Source organism: Pipistrellus kuhlii, unplaced genomic scaffold (assembly GCF_014108245.1).
Source record: "Pipistrellus kuhlii isolate mPipKuh1 unplaced genomic scaffold, mPipKuh1.p scaffold_m20_p_10, whole genome shotgun sequence".
NCBI lineage: Eukaryota > Metazoa > Chordata > Mammalia > Chiroptera > Vespertilionidae > Pipistrellus > Pipistrellus kuhlii.
Window position 1 is genome coordinate 16,122,620 of NW_023425405.1, and position 13,556 is coordinate 16,136,175.

The window sequence follows — 13,556 nt, forward strand, 5'->3', positions numbered from 1 at the left end:
AAGTCCAAGTTTACTGATGATAATATTTATTTAATTCTTATTAGACAAAAAAAAAAAAAATCCTAGGTTGGAGATGAAGAAAAGTAATGTTTATGAAAACTCGGGTAGTAATTGAGTTTATCTCTATTAGCCACATTTTTTTTACCAGTTGAATCTTAAATAAGGGTTGAAAGAGAAGAGAGTTTGATTGCTTTATTTTAATTATCTTACTGGCCACTTAAACATTTCTCTCACTTCTTTCCATTCATTTCAACCAAAGTTTAACGTGAATAATCAAGTGAAAGGGAAGATATGTCTTCTCCAACATTAACCTTCTCTTTCCATACCTCCCCTTTCTAAACATTTATAAATTAAAAGTAAACTGTTTCTATCTGGCCACACTTACTGCTTTTATGGGGTGAAATAGCGGGAGTGATACAAATCCAGTCCTATCTGTGGGAAAATGAATAGATTTTAGTTTATCTCAGGAATCAGTCATGGACTTAATCCTCCAAAATCTGTATTCAATAGGTTTGGCAGATGCATTATTCTTTTTAAAAATAAATTGGGAGAATGTAGTAATTCAATTAAGGATGTAAATCCAGAGTCTATTCGTTTTATTTCTACCGAATATCACAAACTATCTATGGATTTAAAAAAAACAAAAAAAACAACAAAAAAAAAAACACATGGGACCAGTTAAGTAAAAAGTTAGGCATTTATCTTATCCAAACTAAAATCTCAAGAAATGTGGGAGATAGTAAAGGGTACAGGGAGGATAAATGGAAATGGAAGGAGACTTGACTTGGGGTGGTAAATACACAATACAGTATGCAAATGATGTATTATAGAATTAAACACCTGAAACTTATATATTTTTTAACCAATGTCACCCCAATAAATTCAATTTAAAAATAGAAATGAAACTAGAGGATTATTTTTTTTTTAAATGCTTGGAAATCCTGTGCCTCATCTATTATTATGAACTACAGCTATTTATTTAAACATGGAGAATCTCAGAAATATAATGCATACAGTATGATTATGTAAAGTTCTGAGAAGGCAAATCTAAAAATTGAATCATGTAAGGATGCATACCTTGGGGGTAAAACTACAAAGAAAATCAAGAGAATAATTAAGATAATACCAAATTCAGGCTAGAGGTTATTTAGTGGCATAAAAAGAAATAGGGATGGGATTGAAAGGGTCACATAAGAATCTCCAAGGTGCTGACACTATTTAAGTTGGGTAGTAGACAGATAGGTATTATTATTTAAAATAATAATAAACAGCTCATATGCAAATTGTCCCCTTGACTGGGAGTTCGACCAGGTGGCAGAGCCGGCTGGCCAAATGCTTGCAGCCCCTCCCCACAGCCAACCCGATCCAATCATCCTGATTGGGGCAGGCTGGCCAGACCCCACCCATGCACGAATTTGTGCACCAGGCCTCTAGTTATTTAAAATGCTCCTGTACTATACCTTCATTTATAGGTACAATATATTTCATGCTAAACAGCTTTTTAATGTAAAATATTGACCCCAAACAATTAGAACCCATTGTTTAAAAAGTCTCCTGTGGCCCTAGCCAGTTTGGCTCAGCGGGAGGAGCGTTGGCCTGCAGACTAAAAGGTCCTCAGTTCGATTCCTGCCAAGGACATTTGCCTGGATTGTGGGCTCAATCTGCCCCCATAGGGGGCATGTGGGAGGCAGCTAATCAATGATTCTCTCTCATCATTGATGTTTCTATCTATCTCTCTCCCTTCCTCTCAGAAATCAATAAAAAATATTTTTAAATAAATAAATAAATAAACCCTATATAATAAAAGCCTAATAGCTAAGTGTCAGTAATCCATTCAACCATTCAAAGTGTAATATGCTAATGATATGCTAATGCCACTCAACTGCTGGCTATGACATGCACTGACCACCAGGGGACAGACAGTTGACCAGTTGATATGACATGCACTGACCCTCAGGGGGCAGATGCTCTGACCGGTAGGTTAGCTTGCTGCTGTGGTCTGGCCAATCCGGGCTAAGCAAGAGGGGCCAGACACACCCTGGAGCCCTTCCATGATCCATCCCTGGCTGACCAACCTCCCGCCTTCCTCCCCAGCCACGATCGTGCCCCAGGTAGGATCCCTTGGCCTGGCCTGCGCCCTCTTGCAATCTGGGACCCCTCACTAGATATCAGAGAGCCAGTTTCAGCCCGATCCCACAGGCCATGCCAAGGGACCCCACTGGTGCACAAATTCGTACACCGAGCCTTTAGTAAATAAATAAAAGTTTCCTGTGACCACCTGCACGATTTGGAAATGAGTTAGGGCTCTGCCTGCCCTAGAGCAGGGTCATTGTGAGAACTGTGTTCCAGTAAACCTTAGTAAGCCACTCTGCCTTGAGTCGGAATCAGAACTCACAGAACTCTTCTCACCTCCAATGATCAATCAGACCTGATCTATTAGTTCAACAGGGCGCCGCAATCATAAAGACTCTAAGAACCAGCCTGCTGCCATAGTGTGCAGAGGCGAGAGGCTTTTCTTCCACTGTCCGATGTTTCTGTCTCCTCTGCTCTGAGCACATGTTTACCCACCATGGTCTGTGGTTACAGAAACTCATATGATTATGGGATGACACCATTGTATAAAGCATATGGTAGGCCGGTGGTGAAAACTTGTGGTGACAGCCTATAAGAGAACACCAACATGTGCAATCACACAATCTCTTACTATTGAGAACCAGAAATGTGTGGTTGGTTTGCAACTTTAGTAATTCTCAGATGTGTGTATGTATGGGGAAACGGGATGGCAGAAGGGGAAATAGATGAAGTGAGGCATGCCTCTCTTCTGGGGTAAATTTCTTCATAATAATGTATCCCTTTACATGTCTTCACCAGGTAAAAGGCACACCTTTGATACAGGAACACATACAGCAACACATTCTACAGTGAAATCCAGCATATTTTGACCTTTCTTCCCCCATTAAATATCCTAATATATAAAAACCCAGAATCCATAACGTCCAGAACAACCGAAGGCTTGACCAAACACCAGGCTGCACATGCAGCAGGCTCTGGTGGACAGGGACTGGCGAGCAGGCTGAACTGCTGACCTTTCGGGGAGAGAGAGAGGCAGGGCTGATCAACAGTAACCCCAGGCTGCTGGCTAGTGGGCTAAACTGCTGATCTCTCAGAGAGAAGGAGAGGTGCAGATGCTGGCGAGGCCTGGAGAGAGAGAAAAGCAGGGTCTGATCCACAGCCTCACTCAGAAAGAGAGAGAGAGAAAGATAGAGGGGGGGGGGGGGGAGGAGCAGGGTCGCTCTTCAGGTCTCGCCAGTAACTGCACCTATTGGTCTCTGAGAGATCAGCAGTTTTTAGCCTGCTCTGCTCACCAGCAGCCTGGGGTGGCTGTTGATGAGCCCCACGTCTCTGATTAGGCCTGGAGATAGGCCCGAAGACACTGATTGGCATAGAAACCGACCAATTAGAACCTAATCTGGGTGAACTCTGAAGGCAGAACCTAAGGTAGGGGGCTGAGGAGGGGTTTTAAGGGCAACAACTGTTTGGTGTAAGAAAGCAGTTCAATTTTTTAATGACTGGTTTGGCAGTATAGTGCATATGGCTGGCTATCAGTTCAGATATAGGGATTATGTATTTTTGTCTGCCAAGAGCATCTCCTCTTGATGAAAAAGGCTCTCCTCTCTCCCCCATGTAAGCAATCCTATCCCATGTAATCTATCTATATTAATAAAAGGGTAATGTGCTAATTAAACCGGGCCCACCAGCCATCTTCTGGACATCCAACTTCCTTCCAGACAAAGCCATGGTGGTGGTGGCCAAGGCAAAGGCAGTTAGGGACAATTAGGCCATCAGGGGAGGGCAGTTGGGGGTGAGATCAGATCGGCAGGGGAGGGCCATTGGGGGCAAGATCAGGCCAGCAGGGGAGAGCATTTAGGGGCGATCAGTCAGGCAAAGGCGGTAGGGACCATCAGGCAGGCAGGCAGGTGAGCGGTTAGGAGCCAGCAGTCCCAGATTGTGAGAGGTCCCTGATTGGAGAGGGTGCAGGCTGGGCTGAGGGACCCCCCCCCCCCCACCCGCCTTGTATATAAATTTCATGCACCAGGCCACTAGTGTGTGTCTGTGTGTCTGTGTGTGTGTGTGTGTGTGTGTGTGTGTGTGTGTAAAATCAGAAGGGTTTTTCTTTCATTCTATTTTATATTAATTACTAACAGATCAATTGCTGATTGGCTGCCAATCCATTTCTAAACATATTCTGATCTGAAAAATATTTTTATTTTCTGGATTTTTTTTTCTCCATTATAATTTTTAATGCCTTTTTATTTTCTTCAAGGAATCCAAGGGGAAAACATTCAGATTTGAGCCTTATGTGCATTAAATGAGACCACAACATTTTTCAGACACCACACATAAACAAAATTATAGTTAAGAACTTTAAGAATGTTTCTATAAACTTCTTTTAATTTTCAAACGTACAGTAAATCTATGGGGCGAATATGACTCATTTCAGTAGCTCAAGATTTTCCCTCCTGATCACAGCATGGCCTGAGATTTTGCTGAGAGCGTGTGAGCAATTCACAGAACTGACTGGATATGTTTGGAAAATCTGCTTACATTTCATATTTTGAAAGAAGATTACTGTGGGGGGTTTGGTAAATGAAAAGGAATAATGCAAGTACATGAGTCACTTTGCCTCCTAACAGTGGACCAGCACATTTTCAACCCACGTGATATGTTAACTCTTTAAGTTGGATCCCATCTTACTGTCCAGGTTAAGACAATGATATTGGCAGAAGCAAGAATGATGGAAATCAAAGGAAAGTAATTGACTAAGAAGTTGTCCTGAGTGTATGTGAACCCCGGGCAGCCTTCCTGCTGGGTGAGGCCTGCGTGGGGAGTGTCCTGCTGCAGAAAGCCGGGACAGGATCTTGTAGGGATTGAGTGGCTCCCTTACCTCCTATGATCCCTCCTTCAACAAATGCCGCCTTCTCCAAGCGACTCCTTACATGAAAGTGGAGGTACAGTGGGAGGCAGAGAGATGGGAGCTGATCTTAGGGTGCAGCTAACTATTAATGTTGGAATTTTAGTTGCAACATTCTCTTTTTTAAAAAATAGGTCCTTGCAAAAACAATGAAAGGAAACAAAGAGACTTGGGAACCTTTATCTGAATGGGACTTCCTTAAGTCCTTCATAGATTGGCCTCCTTTTAGGGACTGAGCTTTTTCTTTTCTCCCAGATTTTCCTCAGGTAACCTGTGAGTCTGCACGTGTGTCTGCATAGGTATGTGTGCTTACCAAGCCTGAGGGATGTCAAAGAACATGGAAGGATTTGAAGGTGGCGTTTCAAAGTCTGTCCAGTGGCTCTGGAAACCTTTCTAGCCACAGTGAATCTCTGGTAGTGAAGTCATTGAAAGAGATTCCCAAAGTCATATCCATACCAAGTATTTTCTGTAGTCTGACAAACCACCATTTTAAGAGTGAAGGACTGTTCTTCAAATATGTCTAAGTATACATGCAATGGTTTATAAGATACAGATTCCTTTTTATGCATGGTGGATATTATAGGCACTTTACAAAACATTTTTATTAATAAATAACAAAGGTGTAATCAATTGTCATGATACCTTAATTTTTTTTTGTGTGATATTTTAAAAGGATCTTCATCCTTCAGATGTAAATGATTAAATTTTTCTCTGACTCTGTCAGTTAGCAGAGAACTGTATCACTGTACGTTAATCCAACCAGGTTATTTGAAGTGACAGAGCATAGGGGTGTAAGTTGAAACAATTATTGTGGGGCAGTCTGACAGGATCTTTTACATTTAAGTGAACATAGATTATTCCACATCAATATCTACCCTACAGAAACACATGTGTGCATAAGAAGGTGTTTTGGCAATGTATATGGTAGAGAAAGGTTGGGGAAAACCCAAATGCCTATTAATAGGAGAACGGTAACATTAACTGTGGGATCCTCTACAGAAAGTGACAGAAAGAAGTGATGTCTTGGTGGACTGATTTTGAAAAATCATCAAACATGTTATTAAATTTTTTAATTGTAAAATAATTATGTCATATATATATGTAAAAAAAATAGAATAGCAAGATTACAAATTCAAACTTGATGAACTATTTGGCTATCCAAGTAATTACTCAGAGTAGTACAGTGAATGTCAACATAAAATAGATAAATTTGCACTCAGAAAACCATTTTTCCCCATTTTCTCTGGATCTTTAATGCTCTTAAACATGTAATAAAATCAATCCTCCTCATGAAAATGGCTATTACTGCCCAGCCAGTGTAGCTCAGTGGTTGAGTGCCAACCCATGAGTTAAGAGGTCACTGGTTCAATTCCTGGTCAGGACGCATGCCTGGGTTGTGGGCTTGATGTTTCTGTCACTCTAATCCTCCCCCTTTCTCTCTCTATAAAAATCAATAAGAACATTTAAAAATGGCTATTACTTTTTCTTATTCTATTTTTAAACATGATTTTCTGATAAGAGATCTTGTTTTGTTAATAAAATACTGTTCCCAGCATTTTTACTTGAAAAGTTCAAGGATCATGTACTATCGTCTCAAATCAGAGAACAGCAAAATGGAAAGAAGACAAAATGAAATAAGAACAACATTCTTCAAATCCTGGAGCACATGAGGGAAAACCACCTTTATTGTAAATGACATGCTGCCGGTGTTGCACAGTCTTAAGAAATCTGTGATGGGGTGAGGATAACACAGGCAAGATGACAAGGAATGCCTGCTCCAATGTCTTACCTGTGGAAGCTCCTGTTACTGCCTCTTCCTCTCATCGATATATATTTAGATCCTGGCCCATCCAGGCATAAAGACACCAATTCCTCAGAAATTCCCTTCTTTGCCATATCTACAATACCTTTCTCTCCCTCCCCATACCTGCAGTACTTTTATTTATTTGAACTTTCTATCTAAAAGACACAGCGTGTAACATGATTGTTTTGTTACTTGAATACACAGGCTGTAGCACGCTGGTGGTAGAGTACGTCTTTGGTGTGAAAGCCACAGCATTCCAAGAGAGTTTTCCCAACGCATAGGTCTGTGTTTTCTTATAATTTAACACCAGAGCCTTCTAGCAGTGCTTCTGGGAATGGAAGAAAAGCCAGTTCTCTCTACTTTGTTCATATCACTGACAGTCAAATGTGATTATTAATAATCATGTGATTATTAGGGACTTTGAGATTGTTTCTTATTCATGCGTGCGTACACACACACACACCATTTCTTTTCTTTCCCCTGAATACTAGTATTTGATGAGCTTTTTTGCTCTGCAGTAAGAGAAATACCGAATGTACAATTGCAATGGTTTATAAGAGGCAGCATTGGCCTCCGGCAGTAAGCTCGATCGTACCTTTCTCCAAGTGTTTGTGCCTCCACAGATAAGCAAAGGCAGCTACCAAAACACAGAGCCCGGCACTCCATCCTAACCCTGCTGACACCCAGCGTGGGCCAGGGAAGTCATGGATTCTTGTCAATCAAACTTTTTTTAATAGAGAGGTATTTTACATATCAGTTGAGGTTACCTTTTTCAAATAAAATGCATTCAATTAAAACTCTAATAAACATGGTTTCGTCTTTCCCAGATGATTCAGAGGAAGTCCGGGCCCACACTGCCTCTGAATCATCTGGGAACATCAGCTCTTTGTAGCGGAGAGCACCATACCCTGGCTAACACCACATCTGCTGACGTTTCTCAGGAGGAACGAATGGATTGTTGTGCTTTTATTACCATCCAGTGGGTGGTAAGGCATGAGGTTTACTCGTCAGCAGCCTTTCAAATACATTTTCATCTGATGTGTGGGAGGTTAGAAATGTTCACATTTCATCTTTAACGGGAGCATAAACTAGATGTTGAGCTAGCATTTGGATGTCTTTTTGGATAAATTCTGCTTATGGTGAGATTAGCACGCACGTACGTTGCTGATGTTGCATACCTTTCTGGAGGGCACGTTGTCAGTGTGTATCACAAGTCTTTAAAGTGAGCATACTTTTAAACACAGAAATTCTAAGAGAATTTTTCCTGGGTGGGTAATGGAACAAGTGCTAAAAGTATAGCTATAATGATGTCCTTTGCAGCATTTTTTTGCAAGAACATAAATTTGGAAAAATCTTAACTATCAGGAGAAAATAGGTTAAATAGATTATAATACATCTCTATAATTACTGTGTACATCTGTACATAGAATACTGTGAAAATTATATTTTACTTGTATGTTAAAAATAATCATAAATAAGGTAAATTTAAAACTATATTTACCTCAGTAAATTAAAAAAATTTTGTTTTGTTTTTTCCATTTTGTTTTTTAAAAAAAATCATCTGTAATACATGGGAAAATGTCTGGTAGAATGAATCAAGTATTCATCATTTTGCCCTGACCCATTTGGCTCAGTGGATAGAGCATCAGCCTACAGACTGAAGTATTAATCATTTTTTATGTCTGAGTTGTGTGATTAAGGAGCTAATTTTCACTTTCTCTTTTATATATTTTGTATTGTCTGATTTAAGAAAATAAGTGTATGTTATTTTTAAAATCAGAAGAAATGAACAATTAAGTTCTTTTTAATTTTGAAGGAAAATATATATAAACCCGTGTAGTTATGTGAAAGGCAGGTTGCTGTGGGTCAGACTTAAAAGCAAGAAACTACCTGGCTTTGCACACCAAGGACTAATGCAGGGAGTCTCACATCTGAAGAATGTCCACACATGTCAAGTCATTTGGTATGGACACAACTTTACTTACAGAGTCAGCTGATATGTTATTGAGCCGGCAACTGGGCATGTTATGATTCAAAATACCATGAAGTCCTTTTGCCTCTCTTTTGTTCTTTGAAACAATTTTCATTTGCATATTCATCAGTAGTAATAAAAGATCCTTAAAAATCTAGTTCTGGAAACTATATCCTACTGATGGAGAGTGATGGACTGTAAATTTCAGGCTCTACCACGTGAGAAGAGTTACAGGAGACTGGGTATAATCTAGTTGTTCAGGCCACTCCTCCAATGAGAAATCTAAGATGAAGAGAGGCCGAGTGGGGTTTGTCCTCGGTGGCAAATCAAGTTTGTGTCAGAACTAAAAGCCAACAACAGCCAGCTGCGAAGCACATGGGTAGGTGGGAGGAAGACAGTAACATCTCACATTGTTCAAGCATAGAAGGAAATGAAGGGCTAAAAATGAAATTGCATTCAGGAAAAGGAGATAGTTCTGTTTGTAGCTTAGGACGTCCCATATGGAACTTTTATGCCTCTTGCTTATCTTGGAAAAGGAAGTCCCCCGTAATAGCCAAGACCTCGGCTGATCCAGAGATGTAGAGGAACATATTAAGGCTTTGTGTTTGATTGGCTTGGGAAGCAGTCATTAAGGACCCTGTTGTGGTTAAAGCTGTCTACTGAGAAATAAGCCAAAGGAACATTAGGCCAAGAAGCTGAAGCCAAACCACTGGGAATGTCACTGCAAACTACAATGTGATTGAATTTAGAAGGGAACATTCACATCGTGTCATGTTGTCACCTCAAGTTCAACGAGTCTAAAATTGAACTCATCTTTTCTCATAAAGCAGCTCCTCAACTGCACTTTCCTGAGAGCAATAAAATACTCTGCTGAGTATTGAGAATGCCTTACCACAACACCCTCGGTTTCATTAGACTCACACACGCTTTCAGACAAGGCAATTTAACTCCAGAAAATCAAGGACGACCAGCTAGTGAGAAGCCAGTTCTAGAAACCAGGTTTTCTGAGTACTAACCTAGTTATCTTTTAACTATATCACTCTGCTCTTGTCACCACATTTGCAGAAATAAACCAGCCGCTGACATTTTATTTATATTGGAATTTGAGTATTACACACTAGCAGATTTTAGTAAGTATGAAGCCAGATTTTTCTGAAGCAGTAAAGAACCAACCAACCAACCTTAGGTTTTGTTTATTTTGTGTTTTATAAGCTATCTGGGTGAGAAGAAAAAAAAATCATAGCGTTTGTATTACTGAAGTCAAATCGCTTTGGATCTATGCCTAAACATGCCGGGTATGTAAACCTAACCACAGCAAACCAGTCTCAGTTATTAGGTTCATGTTGTTGGTATAAATTGTGTGGTTCCACATACAGTTTATATTTTTGTTTTCTTTCATTTGTACTTTAGTTTTGTTTTTATATAAGAATTGCAAGCATGAAACTTGCATATCAGGGATACCTATAGGTAGATATGTAAGTAATCTATAATAATAAAAGTGTAACATGCTAATTAGACCGAATGGCCAAAGCCTCGGCAGGTGGGGGCCAAGGCCCTTACACAAACTTCATGCACCAGGCCTCTAGTACTGCAATAAAAGCACCTTAACTAATGTAAAAAGCAGCCTTCTGCACAGCGCATCTCCATCCCAACCCATGGACCCATCAGGCCAGCGTGTCCCTGGGCCAGCACGTCCATCCTTCTTTGCACTGTGTGTCTCCATACACATTAATCTCTCAACTGTAGCCAAGTTAACCATTCAGGTCATTTCCTCCTGAGTCTGAGATTCTGTAGTTCCTAGCTCCGGTTCTTTATTGGGGAATAAGGAAAACCTATCTAACGTGATGATATTGATGGTATAATTTTCCTAAATAGGCATTTGCTTCAGCTGAAAGTATGAAAGCTAAATAAAATAGATGAATGTGTAGCCCTCTGTGCCTCTTCTCCTGCCCTAGCCCTTATCTGTCTACGTCAATGCACATGTGTGGGCAACCATGACGTGCCTGGCATGTGTTTTTAGAACAAAAGAGGAGCCTTAGAGGGAATTGCACTGACTTGGAAGCCTCCTTTCAGTTGCCACCTCTCTGCTGTGAAAAGGAACTAAAAGGAAAATAGAAAATCCAAACAAAGAGGATATTCTGTTCTCGATTTTAATTAGGGATTTGGGCTTTTTAATGTCTAAGTCCTGGTTTGGTTACTTAACTTGATTCTTTTCTGACCTTGTAACAATGTCTCTACAAATAATGAGTACAACATGCTTTGAATCTTTTTAATAAGTGTTTTGATTTTTTCAGTTTGATGCTTTGGTTTCTAAAGTTTACAAGCTGGTCCTCAGCTTAGTAAAGGAATCTAACTGAATTTGCTAATGTAGTCTCTGAAGGCAACCTGCTTTTGTGTAGATTTTTTAATTTAAGCTGTTTATTTGATCATGGCAAATTATCTTCCATAGATATTGGGTTAGTGCTTTTCAGATACATAAAAGTTTGAAAACTAGACACTGAGTCTCTAAACTGAAGGAACAGAACCTTCCTTTTAGAACTCTGTGGTTCAGTAGGAGTCCAGTTTAGAAAAGGACTCGGAGCTGATCCTGCCAAGAAGATGGTGAAGATGGTTGGCAGTTGGCATGCTCAGAGGGTTGTTTCTGTGATGTTGCAGAATCGCCTACCAGAGGAATGACGACGATGAGGAAGAGGCCGCCCGGGAACGGCGCCGGCGAGCCCGACAGGAAAGGCTGCGGCAGAAGCAAGAGGAAGAATCCTTGGGGCAGGTGACCGACCAGGTGGAGGGTCACACCCAGAACAGGTACTGTCCTCTTCAGAGTGGAAAATGTCTACGTTGCTTCTCAGCCTGTCTGATGAACGGAATGTGTTGGGCAAAGCATTCCCTTCTCAGCTCAACTCAACTCTTGTCAGTCTAATTTGTTTAATTATTTCATAGCCATTTTAGGCAACTAGTCAGATTGAACAGTAAACTGATTTCGACTATAGGACACCACTGCTCCTTTCTCTCCCCCCAGCCCAAACATATCCAAGTAGAATTATTTTATTTTATAATCTAGTAATTTTTTATTTACTAACTATGGTGAGTTATAGCTTTAAATAAGGGGTAATATTTACATTCACTCTTTAGGCTATTGCTATCTGTTTTGAACTAAAGATTTATTAACTCGGTAGTTTTCTGCACCTATCAATAGCAGATAATACTTCAATTTTTAAAATAGGCATGAATGTCTCAGTTTTTTGTTTTTTTCTTATCTACAGCCTGAATCAATATTCTGTGATCACTACAGTATTCAGCAAAGTGCAAAATCCTGTTTAATTTAATATAATTATTCCAACAAACTTAGGAGTTTACTTCTACATTTTTCCTATACATGCCCTGGCAGAAATGAAGAGAGTTGAGAGCACTTAAGAGATTCAACTTCTTCCAAAGGGACCTTTACAAGTTCACACATACAAGGTCACACAGTCCATTTTGCTAATGATTAGTATATGCCATATATTTGCCATGAGGTGTGGAAAAGGGAGGATGGGAAAAGGGAGGAAAAAGGTTAATATTAATGTATAATTATGGAGTGATTAAATATCATGAAACCACCATATAAGATATTGTACATGGCTTTCGTTTTAGTTTGGTTTTTTGTGTGCGTGTTTAAGGGCACTGTTGTTGGTTTCTTTAATTCAGTCTTATCTAGAAAATTCTGAATGGAAAGAGTTCTGGACTCTTTAGCCCAAATTTGAGTGGGCACACAGGAGGTTTCTGAAGGCAGTCTTAAAATGCTGGTAGGTAGAATGAATTCAGTAAGAAAAAGTTAACAATTAGGTAGAGAAATAGAGACCATGTCTCTTGAGAAGTAGATCTTAAATAGGAGAGAATATAGCAAAGGGGTTGTAGGGATATTCTCTGAGGTTCACTACTTGGCTTTGAACCTGAACTTGGCTTTTCACTAACTGTATTTCTTCAGTTAAAAGAATAGAAATGAGCATTATCCCTTTCTCTTAGGGGCATTGCTGAATTAAAATGAGATACTAGAACATGTGAAATGCACAGTGTTTTGCACAGAGTAAGTGCCTAGCTTTAGTTATTATTAGGAAGATGGTGTCAGAGTCTTATTGAGGAGGGCTGCCTTTTCTATTTTTGAGCTGAGGATGGAAGGGGAGGAAAGAGCTTACAAATAGCTCTTGCCTGAATCTGGTTATCAGTGAATGACCAACAATGACTGAAAGAGTTACTCATGGTCTATCGTTTTTCTTGCTTTACAAATCTTGCTTCTACTTGAGTTTCTCTCCTTTCTCACATTTTACTAGTAACAGTTATTTCATACTATTGGTTGAACACAAAATTCTTTTCTTTTTTCAGTGAAGCCTATGTGATTTACCTCTAAAATATAAACAACCCTACCTGGTACTTAACTACCGGTGATTGTCGTCATGATTTATAAACAGGCGAAGAAAGGTTCAGCAGAATCTGTTGGTTTCTTAACTCCAGAGTACTTTCATCTGGCTAGCACTTTACAATTCGGGCTACATTTTAAATGTTATTTAAATACATAGGCATATCCAAACACCTATGTATATAGACTTTCCCCCTTAAATTCTAAACTATTTGTATTTCCAGGTACATGTAATCCTTATATGTCTAATTCATGGAGACAGTGTCCTGTAGCAACAGCTAAGGCTAAGAAAGTTTAAAATCTAGCCTTTACTCTGCCGTTTCTTGTTGTTAAATGTGAAACATGTTTTTCCAAAATTAAGTGAACTTGAACTTCAAAGGGGCCAAGTTCAGTATGAACCATGACATTTGATGGA

General features: G+C 39.7%; 1 protein-coding gene across 8 annotated transcripts in view; it reads left to right on the top strand.

Moving 5' to 3' along the window:
• CALD1 (caldesmon 1) overlaps positions 1–13,556 on the top strand; it is a 186,323-nt gene that overhangs the window by 142,931 nt on the left and 29,836 nt on the right. For all 8 annotated transcript variants that reach the window (XM_045576937.1, XM_045576930.1, XM_045576945.1 and 5 more), the window contains one exon: positions 11,404–11,550. In XM_045576937.1, coding sequence (XP_045432893.1) covers positions 11,404–11,550 — 147 coding nt within the window. The remainder of the gene's footprint in view (positions 1–11,403; positions 11,551–13,556) is intronic.